Source organism: Phoxinus phoxinus (assembly GCF_949152265.1).
Source record: "Phoxinus phoxinus genome assembly, chromosome: 1".
In the NCBI taxonomy this organism is placed as follows: Eukaryota; Metazoa; Chordata; class Actinopteri; order Cypriniformes; family Leuciscidae; genus Phoxinus; species Phoxinus phoxinus.
Window position 1 is genome coordinate 17,130,064 of NC_136876.1, and position 26,367 is coordinate 17,156,430.

The 26,367-nt window shown below is 38.4% G+C and overlaps 1 protein-coding gene and 1 long non-coding RNA gene across 26 annotated transcripts in view; one reads left to right on the top strand and one right to left on the bottom strand.

The window, feature by feature from the left end:
- Positions 1 to 26,367, bottom strand: part of nfixb (nuclear factor I/Xb) — a 192,487-nt gene that overhangs the window by 126,728 nt on the left and 39,392 nt on the right. For 11 of the 25 annotated variants that reach the window (XM_079631820.1, XM_079631831.1, XM_079631835.1 and 8 more), the window contains one exon: positions 18,735 to 18,818. In XM_079631820.1, coding sequence (XP_079487946.1) covers positions 18,735 to 18,818 — 84 coding nt within the window. Of the gene's footprint in view, positions 1 to 13,138; positions 13,342 to 18,734; positions 18,819 to 26,367 lie in introns of those variants that run through there. The other 14 variants (XM_079631833.1, XM_079631832.1, XM_079631837.1 and 11 more) reach the window with 5 other exon arrangements.
- LOC307009028 overlaps positions 11,628 to 26,367 on the top strand; it is a 28,696-nt gene continuing 13,956 nt past the window's right edge. The window contains exons 1-2 of the long non-coding RNA XR_013799942.1: positions 11,628 to 11,762; positions 24,528 to 24,584. This is a non-coding gene — a long non-coding RNA (uncharacterized lncRNA). The remainder of the gene's footprint in view (positions 11,763 to 24,527; positions 24,585 to 26,367) is intronic.

The following is a 26,367-nucleotide window of genomic DNA, read 5'->3' on the forward strand; positions in this document are numbered from 1 at the left end:
AACACTGGGTTCTTTGGGAAGCTGAACAAGGTAAACTTTCCCTCACATCCCAAAACACACTTTTTTGGAGACATTCTTGACATCAACCATTCCTATTTAGCGCTGCTGATGATGATTTCCGGTAGTAGCGCGTCGATGAGCGCGGCCTTTCTCTCCTCTGGTCGACGTGTGCGTGAACGCGCTTTTCCGAGAGCAATGCTCATATAAGGAGTTTCACTCTGGTCTACGTCATTAGATCTACGATAGAAAAAAAACCAGCCGAAACGTGTTGCAAGTATGATTTTCAGCACAGAAATTCTCTGTTATTCGTTCAAAATAACTTTTCAAACTTTGGCCATTATTAGCATGAGAATCCATCTCTTTAACACTGTAAACAACTCTGAATACATGAAACACCATTGTACCCCCCCTTTAAATACGGCACTATTTGAGGTGACAGACATTTGTAGTGGCGTCCGAAACCATCGTGGACGTTATCGAGTGCACTCATTCAATCCCATAATGCACCGCAATAACAACCGATGTACACTCAGCGGCTAGAGAATACCCATAATGCACTGTGAGGGTCGTGCCGAATGAATTCCCACATCTGACCAGAAGATGGCGCTTGCAGACGAATCATCCATCCATTTTCCAAACCGCTGGTCCAAACGTAACATCATACAAATTCATTTTTAATCGATTATTAAATAGTTTAATTAAGGTTTATACTGTACATGCCAGTTTCCATGACAGAGTTCAAGATAAATGTTTTCATTAGGCTCTTCATTAGGAATTCTCGCTTTCATTCACTCTTGAATTACAATTCATGTAAATTAAGAGGTGTGGCCAATTCAATTCAAATTCTCACTCATGACTTTGCAATGAGCCATTTCTTTCATTTTGAATGTACAGAATTTTACATTGCATTAATTTAATGCAAGTAAAAAGATCATGCTGGTCATTTAAACCTAATGGACGTCATGTTCAATGTAGAAGAGAACTGTAGGCCTACCCAAAAAATGCACCACTCGGGGATTTCGGTCATAACTTCCTTTTGTAAAACTTGGGACCGATGATTAACCGTTTGGTAGAGCCGCACAATGTCATAGTGGTGCAGGGCGGCAACTTTCATTGCATTTATTCAACCCTACATAGAGCCTGTCAGAAAAAGCCTGTGGCCTGCAACCACTGCCAGCAGACGCTCACAGGAATCCTGTCCACACACACACACACACATGCGCCCTCCCTCGCTCGCGCTCTGTTTGCTCACAGCTGCCGGGCCTCCTCAGGGTTCATGCGAGGTAAAGATATGCTATATTATGCAACCGTGTATAGATTTTCCACCACTGGAGCTTGGCCAACTTCCTGCTCGCTCAGAGACAGGCGACGAGAGCTGTTGACGAGGCTTTGTTCCCGCCAGCAACAGGCAGCGATTCCTTGCAGGACTGCTTGGATAAACAGCACGGAGCGCCATGCCATGTGGCCGGGAGTACACTCCACACACACACGCTTGTTTACGATCTGCTGTCTTTCCTCGCTGCTGCTTTCTGTTTTCATGCAATTCTGAAACGTTCGCATACAGATCGTTCGGTTGCTACGCAGCGATTCTGTGAGTTTTGATAGACTCTTCTGCAAAAGAAAGAAAGGGAAAAAAGAGAGAGAGAGATGCAGCTTTTCTCTCGCACCTCCACACCCACCAATCCCCAAGACAGGAACACTGTCTCTGGCTGCACGGTTCACTCATGAAACGCTCGCTCTCACACGCTGGAGAAATACCTCAGGGTGAAATCATGGCGCGTGAACACATTTATGTTTTAGGTAATGATTTTCGGGGCTCAATAATCTTATCTGAGATGAGAGTTTGTGATCCGTTGCTCATCAGAGGTCACAGACTCGCTGCTAAAACTCTATTTGCACTGACAGTTTTGCTGCTTCATTTTGGCACATTTGTCTCTATGGAACTTTGTTTCCACATCAGACTACATTTTTTTTTATAAAAAGGTAATTGTAACTTTATTTCTCACAATTATGACTATTTTTTACAATGAGATTTTTTTTTAAAATAGATTTATCTCTCACAATTGCATCTTATAACTGCAACAATTTCTCAAGAATTTAAGTCTAAATCATTAAATTGCAACTTTGAGACTTAATTTTTTTAAAGAAAAAAATATATATTTCTCACAAACGCAATGTAATTTCTCCTAATTGCACATTTCCATCTCATGATTCCAACTTAATTTCTCACGATTTAAACTTAAATTCTTTCAGTAGCAACTTTATTTCTCACAATTGTAACTTTATTTTCATTTAGTCACAGATTTTTCTCTTAAAATTCCATGGTAGAAAATAAAAGTAGACAAGTGAGACAATTGTTGACACAGTCAATTTCATAGTACAGGACATTGATGACATTGATGCGAATAGCATAATTGAAATAATTATGAAAATGTGCTGTTGTTCTTCTATGGTATTCTGGGATTCTACACTCATCCCCGTGTTGTGATGTTCTGGTCTACAGAAATATTAATATCTAAATGATTTTGATTGCTCACTTTGGTAACTTGGTAAATCTTTGAGATCTTTCTGAAACTACAAAAGACCAGTGTGAGATTAGTCTTACTCTTGGAGAGAAGCAGAAGACATAAAAAAAGACATTGAATCCTGATATGAAATGCCATTTGCAACTCATTTTTCTTCCTTCAACAAGAAACCAAAAAAGACAGGATTTGATTTCGTCCACTGGGAAAAGATTGAATGATGCAGAAGAGTTGCACACCAGGTGAATGAAAGGGCCGAGTAAGTTTTGTGAAGCCAGCCGAAAAAAGAAAGTAATTTCAGAGGCAGAGCAAGTTATTGCATTTTGATGAAAGATGAAGATTTGGATTAATGTGCTGCAATGAATCATACACAAAAAGCGCAGGACTGTGTATTAAAAAGATAAACAGGTACATTTTCATTGCATGTTAAAATATATCATATTGCTGTCTAGGACAAACAGTTGGGATATAAACAAGATCTCATTTGGGATTTTTCTTTTCTTATTCACAGCAGCAAAAAGAAATCTGGAACTCTTCAGGAAATCTAAATCATCTCTGGCCAATCATATTCCTTGACAATGTAAACAATAAACAGTCAGCTGTAGGTGTGGCCAGGTTCTGAGTAGATGTGCTAATGTGATGCATGTTGACTGACTGTCGGAGGTTGTGGAGGGCATATGGGTCATGCGAGGATCTGGCTCACGTGGCAGTGTATTCTCGCATGCGCTGTGTCGGCGCCGGCCGTGATGTGTGCAGTGGCCACCAGATTCACACGGATGAGTAAAGAATGCACACCTGCGTCTCATGCGCTTAAGTGTGTGCAGGTGCGAGGGTGTGCACACGTGTGTTTGCGTCCAGATGCATTATGCATGACGGGAGAGTGTTTGAAATTTGCGTTGTTAATTGACATAAAGGAAGGAAACGAAGGGAAGCAATGAAAGCTGAGTTGCACTGTGAATTCTCTAGAATTGTGCATGATTTAGAACGGAATTGAGAATGCCTTCCATTTCAGTTTAACAAAGAAAAATATAAAATTTTAATTCTGGAATTTGAATTTAAGTAGCAAACAGAATGCAGAATTGCAATTCATATTCATTGTAAGAAATTAGAATTAAAATGATTTTTAACTAATTACTAACTAGAAAATCTAAGTTTATCAAGATACTTTGAATATGGGCTTGAAAAAGTCTTTTTTGAAGATGGATGGATGATAAAACGGATGGAATGACTAGATGGATGGATGGATGGATAGATGGATAGATGGATGATGGAACGGATGGAAAGACTGGATTGATGGAACAGATGGATGGATGGATGGATAGATGGATGGATGGATAGAACAACTGGATGGATGGATGGATGGAACGGATGGAACGACTGGATTGATGGATGGATGGATGGATGGATAGAACAACTGGATGGATGGGTAGATAAATTAATAAATATAATAAATATACGAATTTAATACTTATTAATCATTTCGTAATTATTTGAAATAAAACACATTTGTAATAAACAAATAGAATTATAATTATTAATCAATCATTCATAAAATATTAATAACATAATTTTTTTTATTTTAAATAAAAAATAATAACTTTCTTAAAGGTGCATAGCGCAAGATTCTGAGTTTTTGCAGAACTATGCCACCTCTGGCGGCAAGCGAAACTGCAGCCAGAGATGTGCACGCTCATGGACCACACGCACACGTTTTTTTTTGTGTGCGTGTGGTCGCACTCTTATGAGACAGTTCTTTTTTTTTCTTACGTGGAGTTTGCGTTGGTGTTTGAAATGAACTACAAGCAGGTCTCTTACAATCCATCTTCTACGGAGAATGCCGGCGAATACACAAACCTGCTAGACATAGCTATGTGAGCGTGCCGTGAACGCGCATGACGTCACGCCCAGTCTCAAATTCCGGCCCGAATCCCTCTTATGTATTTTACTCTACAGGATTATAGAGACAATCTCAGTGATCCGAGAAGGGCTCATTCAGCCCATCAGGCAATTGTTTAAGCATGTATGCGTTAGAAAACGGGTATTTTTTACATGAAAAGTTGCTTAATGCACCTTTAATAATTACAAATAAAAAACTAATATTCATAGCGCCCACTCTTAATACCACGGCCTATATTAGGATCAGTGGATTTCAGAACTACATCCAGCTTTTCCAGCGTCCCTCAACAGGGGCGTATGGCCTTGACCTCTGTCTGCGTCTCATAACAAGCATGTCGGCGTGTTACACGTCTAGGGCGCTTGATCCGTCCCGCTGTGGTCCGTCGTGGAGTGGCACTTAAACAAAAACAAAGTAAAACAAAGAGAAACTGATCTGCTCAGACAGAGATGGAACCAACGGAGCACAAAGCCGGAGCGGGGAAATTTGCCTAGCAACACCGCAAAACCCAACCAGTGCCAACCCTGGCATAGCCATCCCACCCATAAATCCAGAAAACTCCTCACAGAGGACTCCAAACAGCACACCGTCCTACACTCTTAAAAATAAGGAAGGCTCCACAAGGGGGTTTTCACAGGGATCCCATAGAATAACTATTTTTGGTTCCACAAAAACCTTCCGGTTTGTAAAAAAAAAAAAATCATAGTATAGAACAACAAACGGATCTGATTTTGCATGTCTGCGATGTCCAATGCACGACTGCTATGATGTCTATCGGTCCATCTTTATGCCGAGTCCTCAAACAGCTGCTGTGGGAACCATTTCTTCCCGTTTGAAGGACTGAGGCCTGCTCTGTTTTCACAAAGATGGTTTTGATCAGCACTGCTAGCCGACCGTACAAAAACCTACATTTCACGGCTTATGTATATGCGGGCTAAATTATGTAATTTGCGTTCGAGTGTGTGTTCCATTACCATAGAAACAGCACAACATATCAGCAAGCACAGAGCCGCAGTGGAGCTACGGGCACTGCCAGGCCGATGCCAAGGCCTAATCCATGCCAGGAGTGACATGAGCGAAGGGGAAGGGAGGAGGACACACACACACACACACACACACACACAGACTGGATATCCTCCTATTCTTTTGGCTGGAGACTCCCATGGCAATGGCAGTAGGAATCCATTCTCCACGGATACTGGGACAGCTGTGCAGATAGTAGATGAGAGCCGATTGGTTTGGGCCTTTCTGCATTAAAGCTTAAGATAAAAACTAGGTACTTTATTCTAGGCCGGCCTCTTCCGTGCCAACATGCATCTGACTCAGGCCGGCTTTGTGTTTCATTCCCACCACCTAATACAGTGAACTGCCGAAGACAACAGCTCCTTGACACATTTATGTCCATTATGGACTGCAAATTTCCTCCGGTGTTTGTCTCTCTATAAAGCTTAATGTGTTTGTTTGAAGGGTCTTTATGTGGAAAAGGTGAGGGAATGACTTGAGTCGGGAGTAGGGTTCTGGAATCGGATACTGAAGGTCAGGAATCGAATACTTGCTGTAATATTATAATTTCGATTCCTCTTATCGATTCCTTTGTGTCCATTTTAATGAGACTTTAAACCACTGAAGCGCAAGAAGACCCGCGCTCTGTGTTCTGTGCTGCAGCACACACATGCAAAACGTGCGCACAAAAAGCTGAACTGAGCTCTCTTTCTTGTCTTTTTGCACTGAAATGGACGAAAAAAGTCAAAATATCCTCGTCGGTTATGGTTAAAATATCCTCGTCGGCTAACACAGTCGGTTATGTCTTAAGTGAACTTAACCAGTTTAGAAAGAAAACGCATGTTTATCCGTATATTGGATCCGTGCAGCTCTTAAAGTGACAGCAGCCTCAAATTCCTGTTGCCGTCTCCATAATAACGTTAATCAAACAACAACAAAAAGAGAAAATTCACTCGGTGAATCACTTTTTTAACTATATTTGCAGTTATTTTACACTTGATTAGTTTCTGTGCCTGAATACCTAAAAATCTCAAAACACTGTTTATTTCAATCGGATATATTTGTTCAGTTGTATCTATTTGTGCGATTGCTAATTTGTTTATTTGTTCTTTTTTAATTCCTAAGTGTTTACTTGTCTTTAATAATGCTTGACATTTATATTAGCTAGGTCTTTTTATTATATGGTATTTTTAAACCATAGGCAGAAGTTCCTTGTGTAACTGTTGATTTTTGTTCATGGTATTCAGCTACAATTAAATGTTTTGCCATAAGACTTGGAACAAATGTGAATGATATCTAAGATGTTTTATTTTTTTACCTTATTGGAAGCGAAATTAGGAATCGATATCATGAGCATAAGCAGAATCGGAATAGTTAAAATTCAAACGATACCCAATCCTAGTTGTGAGAGTATGTAATAGGTGGCAATGGCCTTATAGGGGTTGTGTTATGAAAAATGACATTTTCCTTGACTTTATCAGAATAAAAAGGTTCGACTCACTGTTAGCAAACTGTATTGTGCAGAACTAAAACTTCCCAGGGCAAAAAGGGCATTTATTGAAACTAATCTGCAAAAATGTCTCATTTTATTGGATTAATGATCACAAAAACCCAAATATATTAATGACCATCCACATTCAAAAACAAAATAAACTAAACTAAAAATATTGGACCAAATGTAAGAGCTTAAGAACTGGTCATAAACCCACATGCACGGAATATTCTGAGAAACGTGATGAACGTTTCTCCGTCTGTGTAGTATGTAGTTACAGCACTGGATGGTCTCATTCATATCGTCCAACCCCGCATGATTGGCTTTCTTCTGTGAAAGACAAATGAGAACGTTTAAGAGGAAAAGTTCATATGCACAGATGCCAAAATGACCATTTGATAGTCCATATGACTACATTCCAAGTCCCCTGAAGTCATGTGATAAGTTTTGTGTGAGGAACCAAACGAAATCAATTTGATCCTCACACAAATCTTCAAAAGACTAGGAATATAGAAACACCTTGCTTGTTTCTCACCGGTTTCTTGTATGATCGTTGACAAATTTGCATCACATTACCGTAAGTTTGTTAAAAATGCCTAATTCAAAGGGATGGAAATTTTATATGCAATTCAAATGCATAAATCTTACATTTAGACCTTTTTGTGAATGGATGTTTTGCCTTTTATTGAGAGCATCCATTCATATTTGCTTTCATTTAGTTTGTTTTTGTTTTAAAAGAAAGAGAAGCTAAATAATTCCGCTAAACTCCTCATTGTGTTTAACGGAGGATGAAATGTCATTCAGGTTTGGAACGACAGGAGTAAATGATAAAACTATTCAGTGAAAACATGACAGTAAAAAAACAAGTAACAAAGAGGGTAATGAGAAACTATATTAGGGAAAAAAAAAACTCTGTAAGTGCAGCTCAGGGAAATAATGCGATATGATCCTGCAGTCTCTGAACAGCGCTATGGAATGTCTTTGTTTGTGGTGTTTTATTATTGTTGACCGTGCGGCGGGTGAACAGGAGCTTTGACATTCGGCTAGGGGACGCTGTGGCTGACGCCCCGTGAGAATGAATAAGTAAAAGGAACAGAGTGTCCCTGTGCCCGTCTGGCATTGTAACCATCCCTCTCTCCGTCTCCGTGCCATCAAACCAGCTCGACTCAACGCCACTGGACACCATTTGGACAAACGCGAGACTCCGGTTTCACCGGCAGACCCAGACTGCCTATCACATGAGCGCACAATACCGTCACGGCCCTCTGAAGTGAAACGTAAGATCAACTAGTTGTCCTCTTCAAAAGTCGCTTCGTACCCCGCCTGAGAAATTCAACAGGAACCAAATCTGGGATCATCCAACCGCAACATGTGATGCTGTCCTATTTATCAATACAAAACAATATTCACAAGTGAAAATCACTTCTAATCAACGGTCATGTGGTGCGAAACGCTATAATTGATCCAGAATTATTTGAAAGGAATGACAAAAATTTACAAATTCTTGCATAACTATAAAACATTCTTCTTCTTTTTTCAGACGCTTTACAGAAAATGTGCACTTTTAAAAATTAATTTCACACCGCAGGATATTTTGAAAATTAACTAGTGAAGACAAAAGGGTGATAAAAAGGTGAAAATAAAAAAGGTGACAAGAAAAATCACCTAAAATACACATGAATATATTGAAGGAATATCAAATTATACATACAAATAAAATTAATTAATTTAAAAAAAAAATTGTGTTTTGTTTTCAGTTAATTCAGATTTTTATATATAATTATATGTTGAGCATATATAAATATATATGCGCTCACCAAGCCTGCATTTATTTGGTTAAAAATACAGTAAAAATTTTACAACAGTATAGTATTGTGAAATATTATTACCAGTACAATTATTATTTTTTTTCTATTTTAATGTTAACTTATTCCAATCTGACCAGTAGAGAGTGTGTGTGTGTGTGTGTGTGTGTGTGTGTGTGTGTGTGTGTGTGTGTGTGTGTGTGTGTGTGTGTGTGTGTGTGTGTGTGTGTGTGTGTGTGTGTGTGTGTCTGTGTGTGTGAGTGTGTGTGTGTGTGTGTGTGTGTGTGGTTCAGAGAGGCTAAGAAACGGGAAGATTGAAATGGGACAACCAGAGTCTCAACATGGTCCTGCAACGCTCCCTAATCCTGTGATAAAACCACTTGAGCTTCAGCATTAGGAAAAAGAAGGACAAGAAGGAACGAACAAGAAAGAATTCAAGCTTAGAGACACAGTTGCATGTGAGTGAATCAGAGAGTGAAAGATGATGAAAGTACTAAAGTCTGAAATATCAAAGCAGTGTCTTGATTCCGACAGATTTTAATCCCGAGAGCAGCTGCTCCAACTCATTTTCCAGGCCCGGGGAGCGAGCGATACCGGAGAATCTAGAGTGACTCTAGAGTGACTAAGTCAGGTTTGGGGAGAAAGTTAAGCCTGTCATGGCCGAACGGCCTCATCCATCTGACTCCAGATTTTTATTTGGCCGAATATGCGCAGATATTCTTCGCCGCTGATTAAAGTTTCCTGAAGCGAGATACAAAAGGTTTCTCCTCGGCTCTGAGAAATTCAGATCCGGTCGCCGTAAGATGCGGAACGGTCATAAAAAATGGCTGCAAATCAAATCCATGGGATTCACAAAAGTTACACCTGGCTGGTGTTAATTAAAGGAGATTTTTGCACTCTGGTCTAAAATCACTAACTATATATATATATATTCAGATTTTCCTCAAAACGTGGTGATTTAAGAAAAAAATGCTTTCAAAAAATATATTATTTTTAAATAATTTTCGGTTAAATCGGTTATTGTGGCCATTTTGTGATTTCGATTTGGTATTGTCTGAACATGTTTGATGTTGTACGGCCAGTTAACAGAAATGTCAGCTCCCAAATCTGTTTAAATAAATCAACTCTGTCTGAGGTACAGGCTCACTCTTGACTGTGTTTGAATGTTTCTGAATTCAGGATTTGAAATCTTAATGACTGAGTGTGAGCTGCACATCCAGCCAAGCTTAAAAAAGGCAGGTGTGACCCTTCAGCTGTGATAATCTCTCTCTCTCTCTCACACACACACACACACACACACACACACACACACACACACACACTCTCTTTAATTATACAAAACACAAGTACATAATTAGATATAATTTTTGATGTCGACCCTCATTTTTGGCATGAAGCAAATGAATTGAATTCAGAATGACCTTCAATGGCCGGCAACATTACTTTACTAAATAAGAGGAAACTCATTTGGTGTCATTATGGTCATTTAAATTAAAAAAGTAAAAAGAAAAAAGAAAAACTTATTTATAAATTGGTTTCATGCTTTTCTCACAATGGCTGTCTTAAAAGTATGTTAGTAAAATGTAAATGGGAAGCAGTTTTTTTTCACATCAGCTATCAAATCAATTTCACTTTCTGCAAAGAAATATTCCTGTTCTTGCATTTGTTTAAATCAAATAAACTATATTCAATTCCAGACCCTCACCAACATCCACATCTGCCATTGCTTTAATACAAGCTCCTATATGCGCACAATTCTCAAAACTCCTCACATTCGAGTTGTTCACTCGAGAAAAGTACGCTTTTTTAATTTACATGTGATATCATGAATGACCTTCTAGACCTGCTTTTGATTTTTAACAGCCAAAAAACAAGCCAAAATGTAAATGTATTCATCAGACACGAAGCTCTGAAATCCAAGCGCAAAACTAGAGACTCGCCGACCTGCTCTCTCTCTCTCCCCTCAAAGCGCAAGGACTTTCCATATCCAAAACCTCCTTTAAATTTATTAAAACTCTGATTATTTATTTATATATATACAGCTGATGCAATATATTTGGCTTCAGGTTCTGTGGTACCGGTAATTAATGCAAAAAAACAAACATATATCAGATAGATAGAGATAGATAGATAGATAGATAGATAGATAGATAGATAGATAGATAGATAGATAGATAGATAGATAGATAGATAGATAGATAGATAGATAGATAGATAGATAGATAGATAGATAGATAGATAGATAGATAGATAGATAGATGAATAGTATACAGCACTATCTCAGCTCTAACGCCTTTAATCGAGCCAATAAAAGCTTGAAGTCATCCAATAATATAATGATACAGCATATTTGCTTTTCCAGTTGCGATTGACCGACTGCCGTTGTTTTCTCTGGAGCCGAAACAGGTATGATTCAGTGCAACATAAACAGGGAAATATGTCGATTTCAGACCCAAGAGATAAATCTGTTGCAGTCTGCTTACTAAAAAAACACCCACATATGCATGAGTAGAAGACATACAGTGCCTGTCCATAAACATGCATTTACACTAAAAAAGAATGCTGATATATGGCCATAAATGACCAAGCACATCATCATAAACGGCGTCCTGTTTCAGACTCGAGATGTGTATTAAATAACAGAATAATTCCTTGTTCAAACTGCACCACTTCAAATCAATTAAGGAACAGGGCTGTGCACAGTAACTATTGTGTTTTAAATGGGAAACAGGCCTCTGCTTGCATGCCCAGAAGAAAAACACACGCTCCCTGGTTCTGCAAGCATGCGGTAGGGGCATGGAAGTTCAAATTGTTTTAATAGAACCACTGTAAAACTCAGGGATGAATTACACATGACACACGCAACGCCACGGCAGAAATATAAACAACTGCGCCAGATGACAGGGAGACGGCACCGGCTTACGCGGGACAACTTTGAGGAACCATCGTTGAATTAGAGCCAGCCATATTCCTGAAGACAAAGAATCTCTAGAGAAGAGGGAAAATCACTGTCAGCCCTGTTCAGCTCCGCACTATGATGGACGATTGTGAGTTTGGAAGCAGACGTAATGAATGAGAATGTCTCTTTGTTTCTAACGTGATTGAAGTGACAGCCTTTAAAACAGGTGTTTTCATATTTGTTGTTTTTGAGTAAAAACTGAGTCAGAGTTTGCATGTTAGTGTGTGTGTGTGTGTGAGAATATATATATATATATATATATATATATATATATATATATATATATATTATATATATATATATATATATGTATGTATGTATGTATGCCAGTATATATGTATGAATGCAAACAACAACAAATATAGTAGTGGCATTTGAAACATTTCTTCAACTGAAACTAACTCTCTATAATATACATTATCTTTTTTTTTTTTTTTTTTCATTGTAGCAACAGAAAAGTATAAAATAATCAGATTACACATACATTTGTACAAGTTTGATATCTTAAAGTAGTTTATGGCAAAATGCTAGAGAAAAAGTGACCTAGTAACAGTTGACTGCGCCACAAAATGTGGAAAAAGACCCTTGCACATACCGCAAAATACTGCCAAAAACATAACCGTTAATACATTATTTACTCTGCAGTTATTCAATTTAAAATTAGAATAGTCTAAAACGCAGATAAAACAATTGCAGTGCTGCATTCTGAAGAAAATCACATCAAGTAATAAAAAAAACTGCAAATAATTTCTCGTGAAAAGTATTTGAACATGAATTTATGTTGTTAGGCATGCATTTGCAATTCGTATAAGTTTGTAAACACTCAGGATAACGATAAAGGTTTCAGATGTACATGAGAAATTATACAGATGCATTGCATTTACAACCTATATATATCCAGTCCATACTACAACTAATTTTCACAATCCCAAACAAACCCAACCATTTAAAAGCATTAAAAAGACAGAATATGCAGTTCGGATAAGAAACGCTGGTAAAACTGGTATTTTGGGGGCAATGCTGGCGACCCTTTGACATATCCCCTTCAAAAAAAAAAGAAAAGGCGAACCGATCAAGTTCAACTCTTACAGAAACAACGTCAAACCCTCGACTTTCCGAAGCCCGCGCGCGTCTTTCAATCTCTCCCAAGTGAAGACATGCAGAGTGGGACGAAGCGAGAAAAAAGAAACGAAGCGCTAAACTCGCAGCTCAAGTCTTTCTATACACATCCACTCCAACCTCCTCTGCGCTCTTTTTATATTAAATAGATTTCCAGCGAAGCGCCATTTTCTGCCCAAACCACGCGCGCGCTGAAAACGCGTAAAGAAGGTCAGCTGGAGACGTGCCACCAAAAGCGCTGACGATTCCACGCGCGAGCACAACTGAAACTGTCCCGAGGTCGAGGGGAACAGCTGGCAGACACGAACGCGAATCACTCAAGCAGAAGAAGAAGGAATGCTTTACCTGTGTGAGGCAGTATGGAGAGTACATGTTATATGTGAGATGCGTGACTGACGCGGGATGGAAGTGCATTGCCGTCCCGCTCTCGCTCGCTGCGCGCTGCTGTAACTCCGCCTAAAGCGCCTGAAAGTGAAAGCTTGCACAAAGTTTTGCGAGGAGGAAAACTATTCTCTCCCTCCCTCTTCCACTGCGCGCCTCTCTCTCTCGTCTCTCTTTCTCTCGCTCGCACTCTCTCTCTCTCTCTCTCTCTCTGACTGAACAGGCGTCTTATCAGCCTCACCGATTTGAGATTTCAGTGTAAATATATACACGGAGACTATCACATGTGAGCTGAGTAAGATTAGCTTAGTAAAGTAGAGTAGAGTGAAGTAGACTAAAGTAAAAACGTGGTGACCTCTACATTTTCTGGTCAATTGTCATATGTTTGAATCAACCTGAGTATACGGACAAATCGTTTCTTACATTATATATTGATCATTTGTTGATTTACATTGAAATCATGCTAGAAATGCCATGATGCAACATACATTTGCAAATAAGCAATAGTCATACTGATCTACCAGGAATGTTTGACATGTTTATGATATTTCAATTATGATTTCAATATATATCACCTAAGCATTAAGTCTTATAATGTAAAAAAAAAAAAAAAAAAAAAAAAGAGAGAGAGAGAGAGAAAATGTGCATTTGTTAGAATTTTTCTATGATCTGATCAGTCTTTATGATCTGTCCCTTAAAAATTTATTTTGTTAGTGTTCCAGTTATTAATATTTGATCAGTTGATTCAGTCATGTCAAAATTATATTCTGAAAAATATATAAATATAAAAATGTGTGTGTGTGTGTTTGTGTGTGTGTGATAATAATAATATAATATAATAATAATTATAAAACATATATATATATATATATATATATATATTAATATAGAAAACAAGTTACAGTATATATTATAAATATAAATAAATATTTAAAAACATATACATGCATATGTAGTAATAATATATATACAGTATATATATATATATATATATATATATTGCACACACACACATATTTATGTATGTACAAAACAAATATGTAATACATTTTATTATAAAATGTAATAAATTATTTAATTATAAAATATTTACATATAATATTATATATCTACATAAATGTGCAATTAAATGTATAATAGATTGAAATATACATACTAGATATTATAATGTTATAACTACCAAAAAAAATTCTGTATATTGTAATGTATGTTATATAACTTGCAAACACACAAATGTCAGTCCAAATAAAACTAATGTTTTTTTTATGAAAAAGTAATGTTTTTCTTTACCAAGAAACCAAAAATATAGGTAACTACGCTACTGCATATCTTGAGTAATATTTTTAAATACATATATGAAGATGCATGAATAATGGAAGGTGTTACTGTCATTTGCAGGCCTCTACGACACTTCGTTTTTGCAATGGTACGCAGACATTTGCAATGTACCGTATTTGTGACTGTCAAATGCAAATGTATTGTCCTCAGTATTGTATTAGCTGTAAAAGACGGGCAGAAAATCATCTGGACTACAACACACACACACACACACACACTGTAGCGATGGCAGCGCCTGTCCTTTTTCAAACTTCAAAATGAACGTGCCTCGCAAAAACATGAAAGGAGTGAACATTAAGGAAAGAGCAGGCGGCGAGTGGAGGTATAAAGTTTTGGAGCGTGTCCCTGGGTGGGTGTTTTTGGTGGAGGTGAAGTCATTGAGCAGAACCGGAGCTGAAGGCTGGATGTGCCACCGGAGGCCTGGAGATTTATGAGGCCTGTGCAGTTCCACCGCAAGCCACTGCAGTAGAAACAAAGAGAGAACTGGGCTCTGTGTGGCCAATTACAGATCCAGGGAACCAGAGAGAGAGAGAGAGAGAGAGAGGGAGAGAGAGAGAGGGAGAGAGAGAGAGAGAGAGAGAGAGAGAGAGAGAGAGAGAGAGAGAGGGAGAGAGAGAGAGGGAGAGAGAGAGAGAGGGAGGGAGAGGAGAGAGAGAGAGAGAGAGAGAGAGAGAGAGAGAGAGAGAGAGAGAGAGAGAGAGAGAGAGAGAGAGAGAGAGAGAGAGAGAGAGAGAGAGAGAGAGAGGAAAGTGCTCTGGACGACCACACAGGAAACGCATACCTGCGTGAGTCGTCATCGTCATTACCTCATGTGACCTTTCACCTGTTATTTGTCAACCACCTTTAATCACTTAAGCTCAGCGTTTTAGGTTCAAATGTATAGATTTCTATGTATACTTTACTCGTTTTCACCATTCTTTTTTGCTGTCAAGCATGTTTGACATGTTCATGTCAGTTGTAGTATGATTTTAATGTAAATAAATCTGTGAATCATTATATGATGTAAAAAGAGAACACGTGCAATTGTTAAGGGAATTATTTCCACATGATCTGTCCCTTTTGTGGTGAGATTCGAATTTGGTCGGATTGATTCAGCCATAATAAATCATATCATTGACGTTACAGTTTTTCTCAATCGCTTTTTTCTCTCGAAACAACAAGTTCAGATCTTTGAACAATTAGTTTCTTGTTCACATCAGATTTGAATTTCTTATTGATTTAAGCAAATTGCATGTGCTTTGGTACATGTGTGCAAAAGAGTAAGTAAATTGTCTACAATCCGACTCTAACTGCTTTCTGTACTGTACAACCAACCAATCTTTTACCTGCTCTCTGAATCTGTATTCACACAAACAAAACATTGACATTATTGTACAGTGTAGAAAGCAGTTAGAGTCAACAAAAAAAGTAGAAAAAAAAACATCTAAACATTTTGACCAGTGTGGCTCATGCGATGACAAAAACACTTTTTATTTTGGTGTCATTTGCCAATTTATTGACATAATAACTAGGTTTTGAAGCATGAATTAAATGTTTTTGGTGAGTTACTGCATTTTGCAGACATGCCATACAGTTCTGATGTTCCAGAAAACAGTCGTGACAACGGAGCTTACAGTTTAGAGAATGTTAAGACTGAGAATGAGAGAATGTTAAGACTGATTGAGAAAAACTGTAATTACACTGCAGGTATAATTTTAATCAAATACATTTTAAGTTATGTTAGGTATAATATTAATTAAGGTATAATATTTTATCTTTGGATGGATGGCCGGATGGTTGTGGATTAGATAGATGAATGGATGGATGGATGGATGGATGGATGGATGGTTGTGGATTAGATAGATGAATGGATGGATGGAAGATATATGGATGGGTGGATGTGGATTAGATAGATTGGATGGATGGATGGATGGATGGATGGATGGATGGTTGTGGATTAGATAGATGAATGGATGGATGGAAGATATATGGATGGATGGATGTGGATTAGATAGATTGGATGGATGGATGGATGGCCGGATGGTTGTGGATTAGATAGATGAATGGATGGATGGAAGATATATGGATGGATGGATGTGGATTATAGATTGGATGGATGGATGGATGGATGGATGGATGATGTGGATTAGATGGATGGATGGATGGATGGATGGATGGATGTGGATTAGATGGATGGATGGATGGATGTGGATTAGATGGATGGATGGATGGATGGATGGATGGATGGATGGATGGGTGGATGGATGATGTGGATTAGATGGATGGATGGATGGATGGATGGATGATATTTGGATGGATGGATGGATGATGTGGATTAGATGGATGGATGGATGGATGGATGGATGGATGGATGGATGGGTGGATGGACAGATGAAATGGATGGATGTGGATTAGATAGATAGATATATGGATGGATGGATGGAGAGAATATCCTAGTGTTTTTCACCCCAGGATCCTGAACTGATTTGTAACAAAATGCCACAAAGCCAGTTGAAAGCCCTGCAGTGGTGAGAGGAGAGGAGGTTTCTCCAAACACAACATGATAACTCATGTACCACCTCTCAAGATGTCCCCCACATTTAGTGGTTTGAGTGGGTACAAGACTACTAAACGAACACGACACAACCACACACGAGGAGTAAATCAACAGCTCTTACATAGAGCATTAGATCTAGATTTACATTTACTCATCGGGAGGATTTTTACTCTTGGAAACAAAAGCTCCAACTGGGAATTTTCACAGTGATGTTATAATCATTTTTGGTTCCCCAAAGAAAGAACCTGAAGAACCTCCAGTTCTTGAAAGGTTTTCTCTAAGTGCGTTTTTTCACGCCCAACAGGTAGACAACATTTCTGAATGGTTAGTTGATGAATTTATGTAGCTTACGTGTAGTTATCTTCTAGTCACTGATTAGCATATTCTGTCTTGATAATCTATAAATCGCATTCACGGGGGCGGGGTTTATGTCAATTCTAGGGTTGGTGATGATGTCACTAACCCGGGAGGAATGTCGTGTAGTCCCTACCAGCCGTTTGTTGTAGTCCTTAAAAAACTATTTCTTTAAAAGCAAATATCTTCCTTTGCTTTGAACTTTGAGCATTATCATTTTGCAGATTTTGTTTGATGCTCAAACAGCAACATTACACACTAACTAATGTGAAATCATAATCACCCACCCATTTAAACATGGTCAAGTTCAGTGGTTCTCAACTAGATTTAAAGGCACAGACCTCAACAACAAAGTTAGCTATTGTTTTCTCATCTCTTATATATAGGTTGATAAGCTATCATAAACATGCACGATAATATGGTTAAATAGCATTTTATTGTTTGCATTTAGCATGTTTTTTTCCCTGCTGTCCGAGATCATACATCAAAACTGAGGCCCATTTTCGGGTCACAACCCACCAGTTGAGATCCACTCAAAATTAAAATCTAAACACTGATTCATCAGCTAAAACATAATGACAAAACTTTTAGAATGAACTGGTTTATACACACAATAAAAACAGGAAAACACACTGCTGCAAAAATCAGCACAAAATATAGCCAGGCCCTCCTTTTCCCTCTAAATTAACCCAAGGACGATATAGTCTGACACATTCCTGATATCCAGCACGGCTATATTTTACACCTCAGCCCTTTTCTGTACTGTCAGCCAATCACGTTTCATCATTTTTCCCTCCATTTCTGCGAATGCCTGCTTTCTGAGACGCTGGAGCAACCCAGATCCCCCCCACACCCCACATTGGCAAAAGCAATCCGCTGGAAACGAGGAATAGAAATCCGGCTCCCAGCTCATTAACAGTCTCATTTTCAGTCATCCACAGACTCCCCTTCCCATCTCTCCATCTCTCCGTCCCGCCCTTCTGTTTTTATGGCCATTTTATTTCACTCCCATCGCTGTAAATCCAGCTCGCTCGCTGGGTGGAATTTTAAAAGCTGCACTTCTTTCTGCTTCGCTGTATTTTTTCTTCGCCCTCCCTTCCTTGCAGTCTTACCCTCATGTATACTTCTCATTTTATAGAAGTATGCAGGTTATAATTTTGATTTCCCACAAGAAAACAGCGCTCTGGTAAAATTATGAGACTTGCTTTTTTTTGCAGGATTTTACTGCATATGCATATGTGCATATGGAAATAATAAACATGGTTATATTTTTGACTCGACACAACATCAATTACAATGCTGAAGGAATAATGGCGTAATATGGAGACGTACCCTGTAGGAATCAGACACGACGAAACACTCTGGTATCCCGGGACCTCTGGACGGGTCTTCATTCACCAGGAACGGTTCGGTGGCCTGAAACATAATAAGAACATTTATAAGTCATCAGCATTATAATCACAATACTGTTGCGACTTTTTACCCTTCACTCTGTTTTACAACTATTCTAGAAGGGTTCTTGAGATGCTATATGGTTCTTTAGATGTTCAAAAAGTTCTTTCAGAGTTTTGGTTTCTTAAAACTCTAATCATCGGGGGGGAAAAGAGATAAAAAAAAACACCCTTTGTGGAACTTAAAGACTTTAAAACATTTCAACTTAACATTTTTTAACTACATTTGGACACTTAACAAATATTGGAAAATATAATAAATCAATAAATAAATCACATGCATATTTTTAAAAATACAACTCATATTTATATATTTAATTTTTAAAACCAATACAATAAATAAACATAAATATAAAAATAATATTAAATGTATATATTTAATTGTAAGCATAAAATAAATTTTAGATATAAATAAATAAACATATATACATACATTATATACGTGTGTGTGTGTGTGTGTGTGTGTGTGTGTGTGTGTGTGTGTGTGTGTGTGTGTGTGTGTGTGTGTGTGTGTGTGTGTGTGTGTGTGTGTGTGTGTGTGTGTGTGTATTTGGGCTGTTCGATTAACGATTAATCGCATCCAAAATAAAAGTTTGTGTTTACATAATACATGTGTGTATGTACTGTGTATAATTATTTTGTATATATAAATACACACACATGAATGTATATATTAAGTTAAATGTGTTATTAATATATAATTTATATTTATACATAATATAAATGATGTATAAATATATATACATGCAAATATTTCTTAAATATATACATGCATATGTGTGTATTTATATACAAATTAATTATACGCAGTACACACACATGTATTATTATGTAAACAAGAACTTTTATATTGAATGTGATTAATCGTTGCACAACCCTAATATATTATATTAACAATAATACTAATATTTGGACATTAACAAAATTGGAAATAATAAATAAATAAATAATCACATAAATAATTTAAAAATACAACTCATCCTGCCCCATTTTTATATTATAGGCCTATGTATTTAGTTGTTTTTAAATAAATGTATATAAACTAACACAAATATTACAAATATTACATTTTAAGTACAGAAACATAAAATGTATTTATATAATTTTAAAATAAAATAATATACATATATGTAGCCTATATCAAAGGCAAATATCAAAGACATTTGAAGGTGGATTCTTATCACTTGAGCCTGTAAGAATGAAACAGCTTAGCACCCATGTGCAAACACCACAGGTTTTCTTCAGAAAGATTCAAATCTATTCTGAAAGTTTGTGACTGAACACATCTTGGCCAAACTTTAGACTCTTTGGACTCGTGCGCCTGTCACCAGCGGGTTTCTTCTTAAACTCATTTGAGCTCTGCATGCTGTGCACAGTCAGACCAGACTCTCCGAACTGGTTCCCGTTCACACCTCCTGACTTCCCAGTATATCCGTGACTTATTCAGCACAAACCTCTCACACAGCGACTCTGTCTCCCGACACGACCGCCAAGGTGTTTTTTTTTTTTTTTTCTCAGAGCGTCGTGTCCATTCATCCCAGTTCATTTGTATGCTGGGAGGTGCACTGACTGGGTGTGCGGAACTGAATAAACCCCCATTCCAATTTATCCATTAGTGGGACGATGTTAAATCACACAGCAAAGCCGGGGGCAAAAGCAAAGTCTGTTCACACAGCGGTATTATGGGGCAAGAGGTCAATACCAGTTGGTTTTTAAAGTAAAAGTGATTAACTAGTACACAAAAACCCAGATGGAAACTCTAGCTCACATGGGTTGATCTTAATAAGACTTAACCCAGATCTGAAGTATTAGCTTTGTCTCCTAAGGAATAAAAACGACACAAATGGGACTCACACTGACACAGTGAGAATATAGAGATTTAAAATGTATGTGGATAGCAGCTCAGATCATTTGATCTCGATAGACTTTGATGAGAAATGTTTGAGTCCACATTAAGAAATCTGACTGTTGACTCCAGATTTCACAGTGTCTGGGCAAATAAGAGCACAGTTCGAGACATTTTTGTGTGCAATCTGCATCATGATTCATTCATGATTCATCAAGTTTATATAAAAATGTAAGAACAACTAAAACCACACTTATGCAAAAATCACATCCTTTGGTTGGCTTTATAAACATACTGTATTTCATCATAAATATGTACTAACGGTGAATGTGATTTCACCAAGTACAGCATGTTCCTGGATTGACATCTTTGTTGATCCTGGAGCAACATTCGTATCAACTTATCAGATTCGAGGGACAAGTTTATAGTTTATGTCAAGTTTAGGCTTACAACCAGGGTTTAGTGCTTCTGCATCAGTTATTCATCATTTCACTCTTGTTTTATGGATAAGTTATGGGTAGGGTTAGGTTTAAAGGTAGGGATAGGGTTCGGACTATGTTTTTGGGCATGAATGTTGTTCCAGAATCAACAAAATGTGTCTTACTACGCGATGGATGGATGGATGGATGGATGGATGGATGGATGGATGGATGGATGGATGGATGGATGGATGGATGGATGGATGGATGGATGGATGGAACGATTATATGGAACGATTGGATGGATGGATGGATGGATGGATGGATGGATGGAACGATTATATGGAACGATTGGATGGATGGATGGATGGATGGATGGAACGATTGGATGGATGGATGGATGGATGGATGGATGGATGGATGGATGGATGGATGGATGGATGGATGGATGGATGGATGGATGGATGGATTGATGGAACGATTGGATGGATGGAAGGATGGATGGATGGATGGATGGATGGATGGAACGGTTATATGGAACGATTGGATGGATGGATGGATGGATGGATTGATGGATGGATGGATTGATAAATGGATTGGATGGATGGATGGATGGAACGATTATATGGAACGATTGGATGGATGGATGGATGGATGGATTGATGGAACGATTATATGGAACAATTGGATGGATGGATGGATGGATGGATGGATTGGTTGGATGGATTGATGGAACGATTATATGGAACGATTGGATGGATGGATGGATGGATGGATGGATGGATGGATTGGTTGGATGTGGTTGGATGGATGGATGGATGGATGGATGGAACGATTGGATGAATGGAATATGAAATATATTTCATATAATAATTATGATGGTTGGATTTAAATATACGTAAATGTGGCCTATACAATATACTGTATTATATATATATATATATAATGAGATTCTAAGCTACCTAAGTAGCCTACGTACTATCGTGTAAAAAAACAAAAACATTTGAGATATTAAAGTTATCTAATATTTCTAATAACCCGTCCCTTAACCTCTAAAGAAACCCCCAGCATGCCAGACACGGAGAATTCCTGTTGTCCTCAGGAGAAAGACATATATACTGTATTTCAGAGCAAGCAAACTCTGCTGCACACATTCCCTGGATTAAACCTGTCTCTAAAATGCACTCCTATAAAAATACATGCAGCACTAAAATAACAGACGCAAAGATGTGTGTGTGCGCACACGATACTATAATAGATCCCAGACACTGGCTAACCAAAATGTGGCTGCAACACCAGCTATTCATATCCACAGCAATGAAAGGTTGCATACGCTCTCTCTCGCTCTCTCACAACACATCCATAAGTCAAAGCGCTTAACTAAACAAACTGAAGAACGAGAACTAGGGTTCAACCAACTCAGCTGGTTGTTATACTTTCAGAATGTGTAGAAACACTGTTTATTTAGTCTCCAAAGAAGGTTTGGGGTTTTTACTACTGTGCTCCATATCATAATATATGAAAATATACTCTTTTATTCATGTCAAACAGCTTTTCTAAAAGTGATGGACGGAGACACAGGGGCAGGTGAAACAAAGAGACAGATGAGTCCCTCTCTTCCGCTTGGTTTGCCTTCACACTTTAAAGTAAGATGGTGTGTTTGAGTCTCCGCTGATTGTTTGATGTAGTTCCCTGTAGATCTGTCCTCTTTCTCCCTCGCTGTGGATGTTTAAGGAGCGTGGAACTGCGTCAATTAAACATGCCACCCTTTTCTATATATACACAGCATATGCCCGATCCATATGGCCAGCCCTGAGCGAAACCGGTCCCTAGGCCCGTCATAATTAACTCTTGAGTATCAACACAAACATATTTAGAGCCGAACGATGAACAGCCATATTCAAAATGTCTGCTAATGCGCAATGATGGGCCTGTTACAGTCCGTGTCTGCTCACAGGGGATCTCAAAACTGCCCTGATATGAAGATTATAACACATAATAGGAAATGGGAATGGTGTAGCAATCATAATAAAAGCGTGACGAATGTGAGACGTGTCTGGTTGATAACAAATCGTTAAATAATCAAACTGTATGATCAAGACTGGTGATAAAACTGGCTGCTACTTTCAGAATTTATTAGAACAGAAACTTAAATGGCTGAATGGACCAGCTTTTTTACGTTTTCTGAAGGAAGCGTGAGTGGTGCTTGGCTAGGCATTCTGCATTGTTTTTAGTGTTGCCAATCTCAAAATCTCAATAGTTTCTCCTAGACAGCAATGAAATGGAGACTTCGCTAAAGCCTCAGATGTTTGCAACGCAATCTCATTGCACTTCGCAACTATACGTGTTTGGCGAATTGGTGGCTATTTAGTATGAATTCGTATTTGTAGGTTTTCATACGATCATCTGCCCCGGTGGCAGTTAAGTTTAGGGGAGGAGCTAAATGTTTACTATTTTTCAAAAAAAAAAAATCGTACATTTTTGTATGATTCATATAGTAAAAATTCATTCGAAATCGCCACCATTAGTTGGGTTTTCCCGTGAGATGGGTTGGATGGTTCTCATAAGGTCAACACCAGAACTAGTGTTTCAGAAGTGATCTCATTAGTGTGATCAGATTTACCAGCTGCAATCTGCTAGTTCTGGTTCTCGAATATGATTGGATGAGAGCCTTTTCCAACCATAACCGTATCACTCTTGCTTGTTTCTGCCTGATCTATACAGCATTTCTCACAGCAAGTGTCAATGGCGGAGGAGCAAACCTACTTTAATTTTACAAATACTACTGTTATTGTGTCACGAAATACAGTTTTAAGAGTTTTTAGGTGAGAATGTAGTCGTTTAGACCTACAATATGTGATTTATCAACATAGCGCCGGTTTGAACATTTTATTACTGTTTATGAGAATCATCGAAAATAATGGAATTTAGGGATAAAAGGTCTGCATTACTTACCATAAGAATTTTTATCAATTGTCATGAAAATAATGTTACAATGCAAAACGTTATATCGCTGTCTGCGATCTTATCCATTTGGATCGACGTACCCTTTCTCAAAAACCTCGCCCACTAAAACACGTCAGCAAAGCAGAACTAGCAAAATGATTCAGAATCAGAGGGCGTTTCTGATTGGCTGGTTTTCTTGGTTAGCAAAAGCATCTTTAGTGATGTTACAGAAACAAGTGTGATTTCTCAAGCTATTCAAAATAATAAAACATTTCTTTATGGTTAAATATAATCTGCTATTTGCTTTTTTCTTTTCTTTTTGGGGTGTAACGTGACCTGGACATGTTTTAGCATATATAGGCCTACGTTCATTTAAATGTATAACTTCACAACAACAACAACCCCAAATTAAAACTATTTTCACGATATCCACCTTTATACATCCCAATTCATGTGTTCACAGATAAGAGAAACTGACAGTCGACAGAACTTCTACACAACTACCGCTCTACAAACCCAGGTAACACGGCACACACATCAAAGCCCTGCGAGGGAGGGAGGGGATTTGTTTTTTAAAAGCGGTGAGAGGGGGAAATATATGAAAGCAGAAATGTATGCCGTGTGAACGCGTGCCAGGGCCACTTCAGGGAGAAATGCTGGGAAAATGTGATATTTCATACCTCCATCTCTAGAGGAGCCGCGAGAGCGAAATGAGCGAGGAACAGCAGTAATAATGAACCCGAGGAGGAGGGTGGGCTGTTAGATTGCTTATTGTTTGTTTTCAGAGCTGTTTTGGGCACTAAACATTGATTCTGTCCGCACAGGAACGGCAAGCCAGAGTCGTGTCTGATTATGAGCTATTAAAAACGATAAATCATATATTCAAAATATAAGATATTTAAAGTTTTTTTAAGCAAATGGCTCATTAACATTAGTGGAAAAAACTAAAGGAAGGAGAGTGGCATTAAAAAATAATTAGATACACTTTTTCATGCCCATACAAAAGAGTGTTTTGATTGGTGCTCTGAGTTCCTCACCTTACAGTCCCAAGTCATTCATGGATGTAGCACAAACAGTGCAGAACAAGTTATACAACTTATGGTTAGAGTTAAGCCCCTGCTGGTAGATGTCGTAACTACACCATCTGGACACAAAAGGCATCTTTCTCCACTGATGTTCATTCAAAACCAGCCCTGTATTTAAGAATCACAGCGGCGATTCTCCTTCTGCTGAATCTGCGCCACAGCAAACAAACCAAAAATTAGGCCTATATCAGCGGCTTATTAAAAAACGCATTATATTCTAAAAATCTTAGTTGTGATTGTGAGTTTGCTGTGTGCATTGAATGCAAAGCAATACAAATACAGTGTACTGTACGTGTAGAAACGTGTTTCTGTCGAGTCGTTGCGAGATGCAAGCAATAACAACAACACGACCAGTAGAGTCTGAGTGCCAAACAAATGACTCTTGTGAGACGGTTCTTTTTAGTGATTCAAAAAAAAAGCTCGACCAGTGTAACCTCACTCCCCTGGTCTCAAGAGGCGTACTGGCGACTGATGCTGGAGACGTGCGTTCTTTAGGCCAGAACACACTAAGCCGGCAGTCGGCTGTCGGGCAATGTCGAGACGTTTTTGAGCATTGGTCGGCGTAGTTTTTTCTGTGTTTTCCACACTGTTAGCTCTTGTCAGGCGCCATTGGGTTTTTTTGGGGCTGATTCAGCATGTTGAATTGGCGTCGGTGAGAGAGAGAGATCTCTGATTGGCTGTTCCGTTTAGAGAACGAGTCAGTGCACGAGAATGAAAGCAAAAGTGATGAAAGCGGGAAAAGAAGTCAAGAGCGTACAGACAGAAGGCTGTTATAATTTTACGTCATCTTGAGTATTCGAATGCACAAATATTTTCATAATAACATGAGCCAACTGGAATGAAGAAAGTGATTAGAGTGAATGATATTCAACAATGTACAGTAAGCAAGAGCTGTATCTGCAGTCCTAGTTTCGGTTTCCCTTTTTTAACTGACGAAAATAGACTATTGATACCTGCTGATGTAGACAGATATTATACTTAAACACAGGAGAAAAAAGCACATGCTAGTTGACAGTCACCTTTAGACCGCTTGGTGTGTTCAAGCACAGCTTTTTGGCCAAGGCGCAGCCAACGCGAGGCGACAACAGTCAGCTTTCGTCGCCGCTAGTTCTTTGACGTCGGCTTGGTGTGTCCTGTGCTTTTAGCACACCCGCCTCACATGCCGGAGACGCTGGTTCGAATCCCACTTGGAGTGGGTCGAGTAGGACCGGTTATACA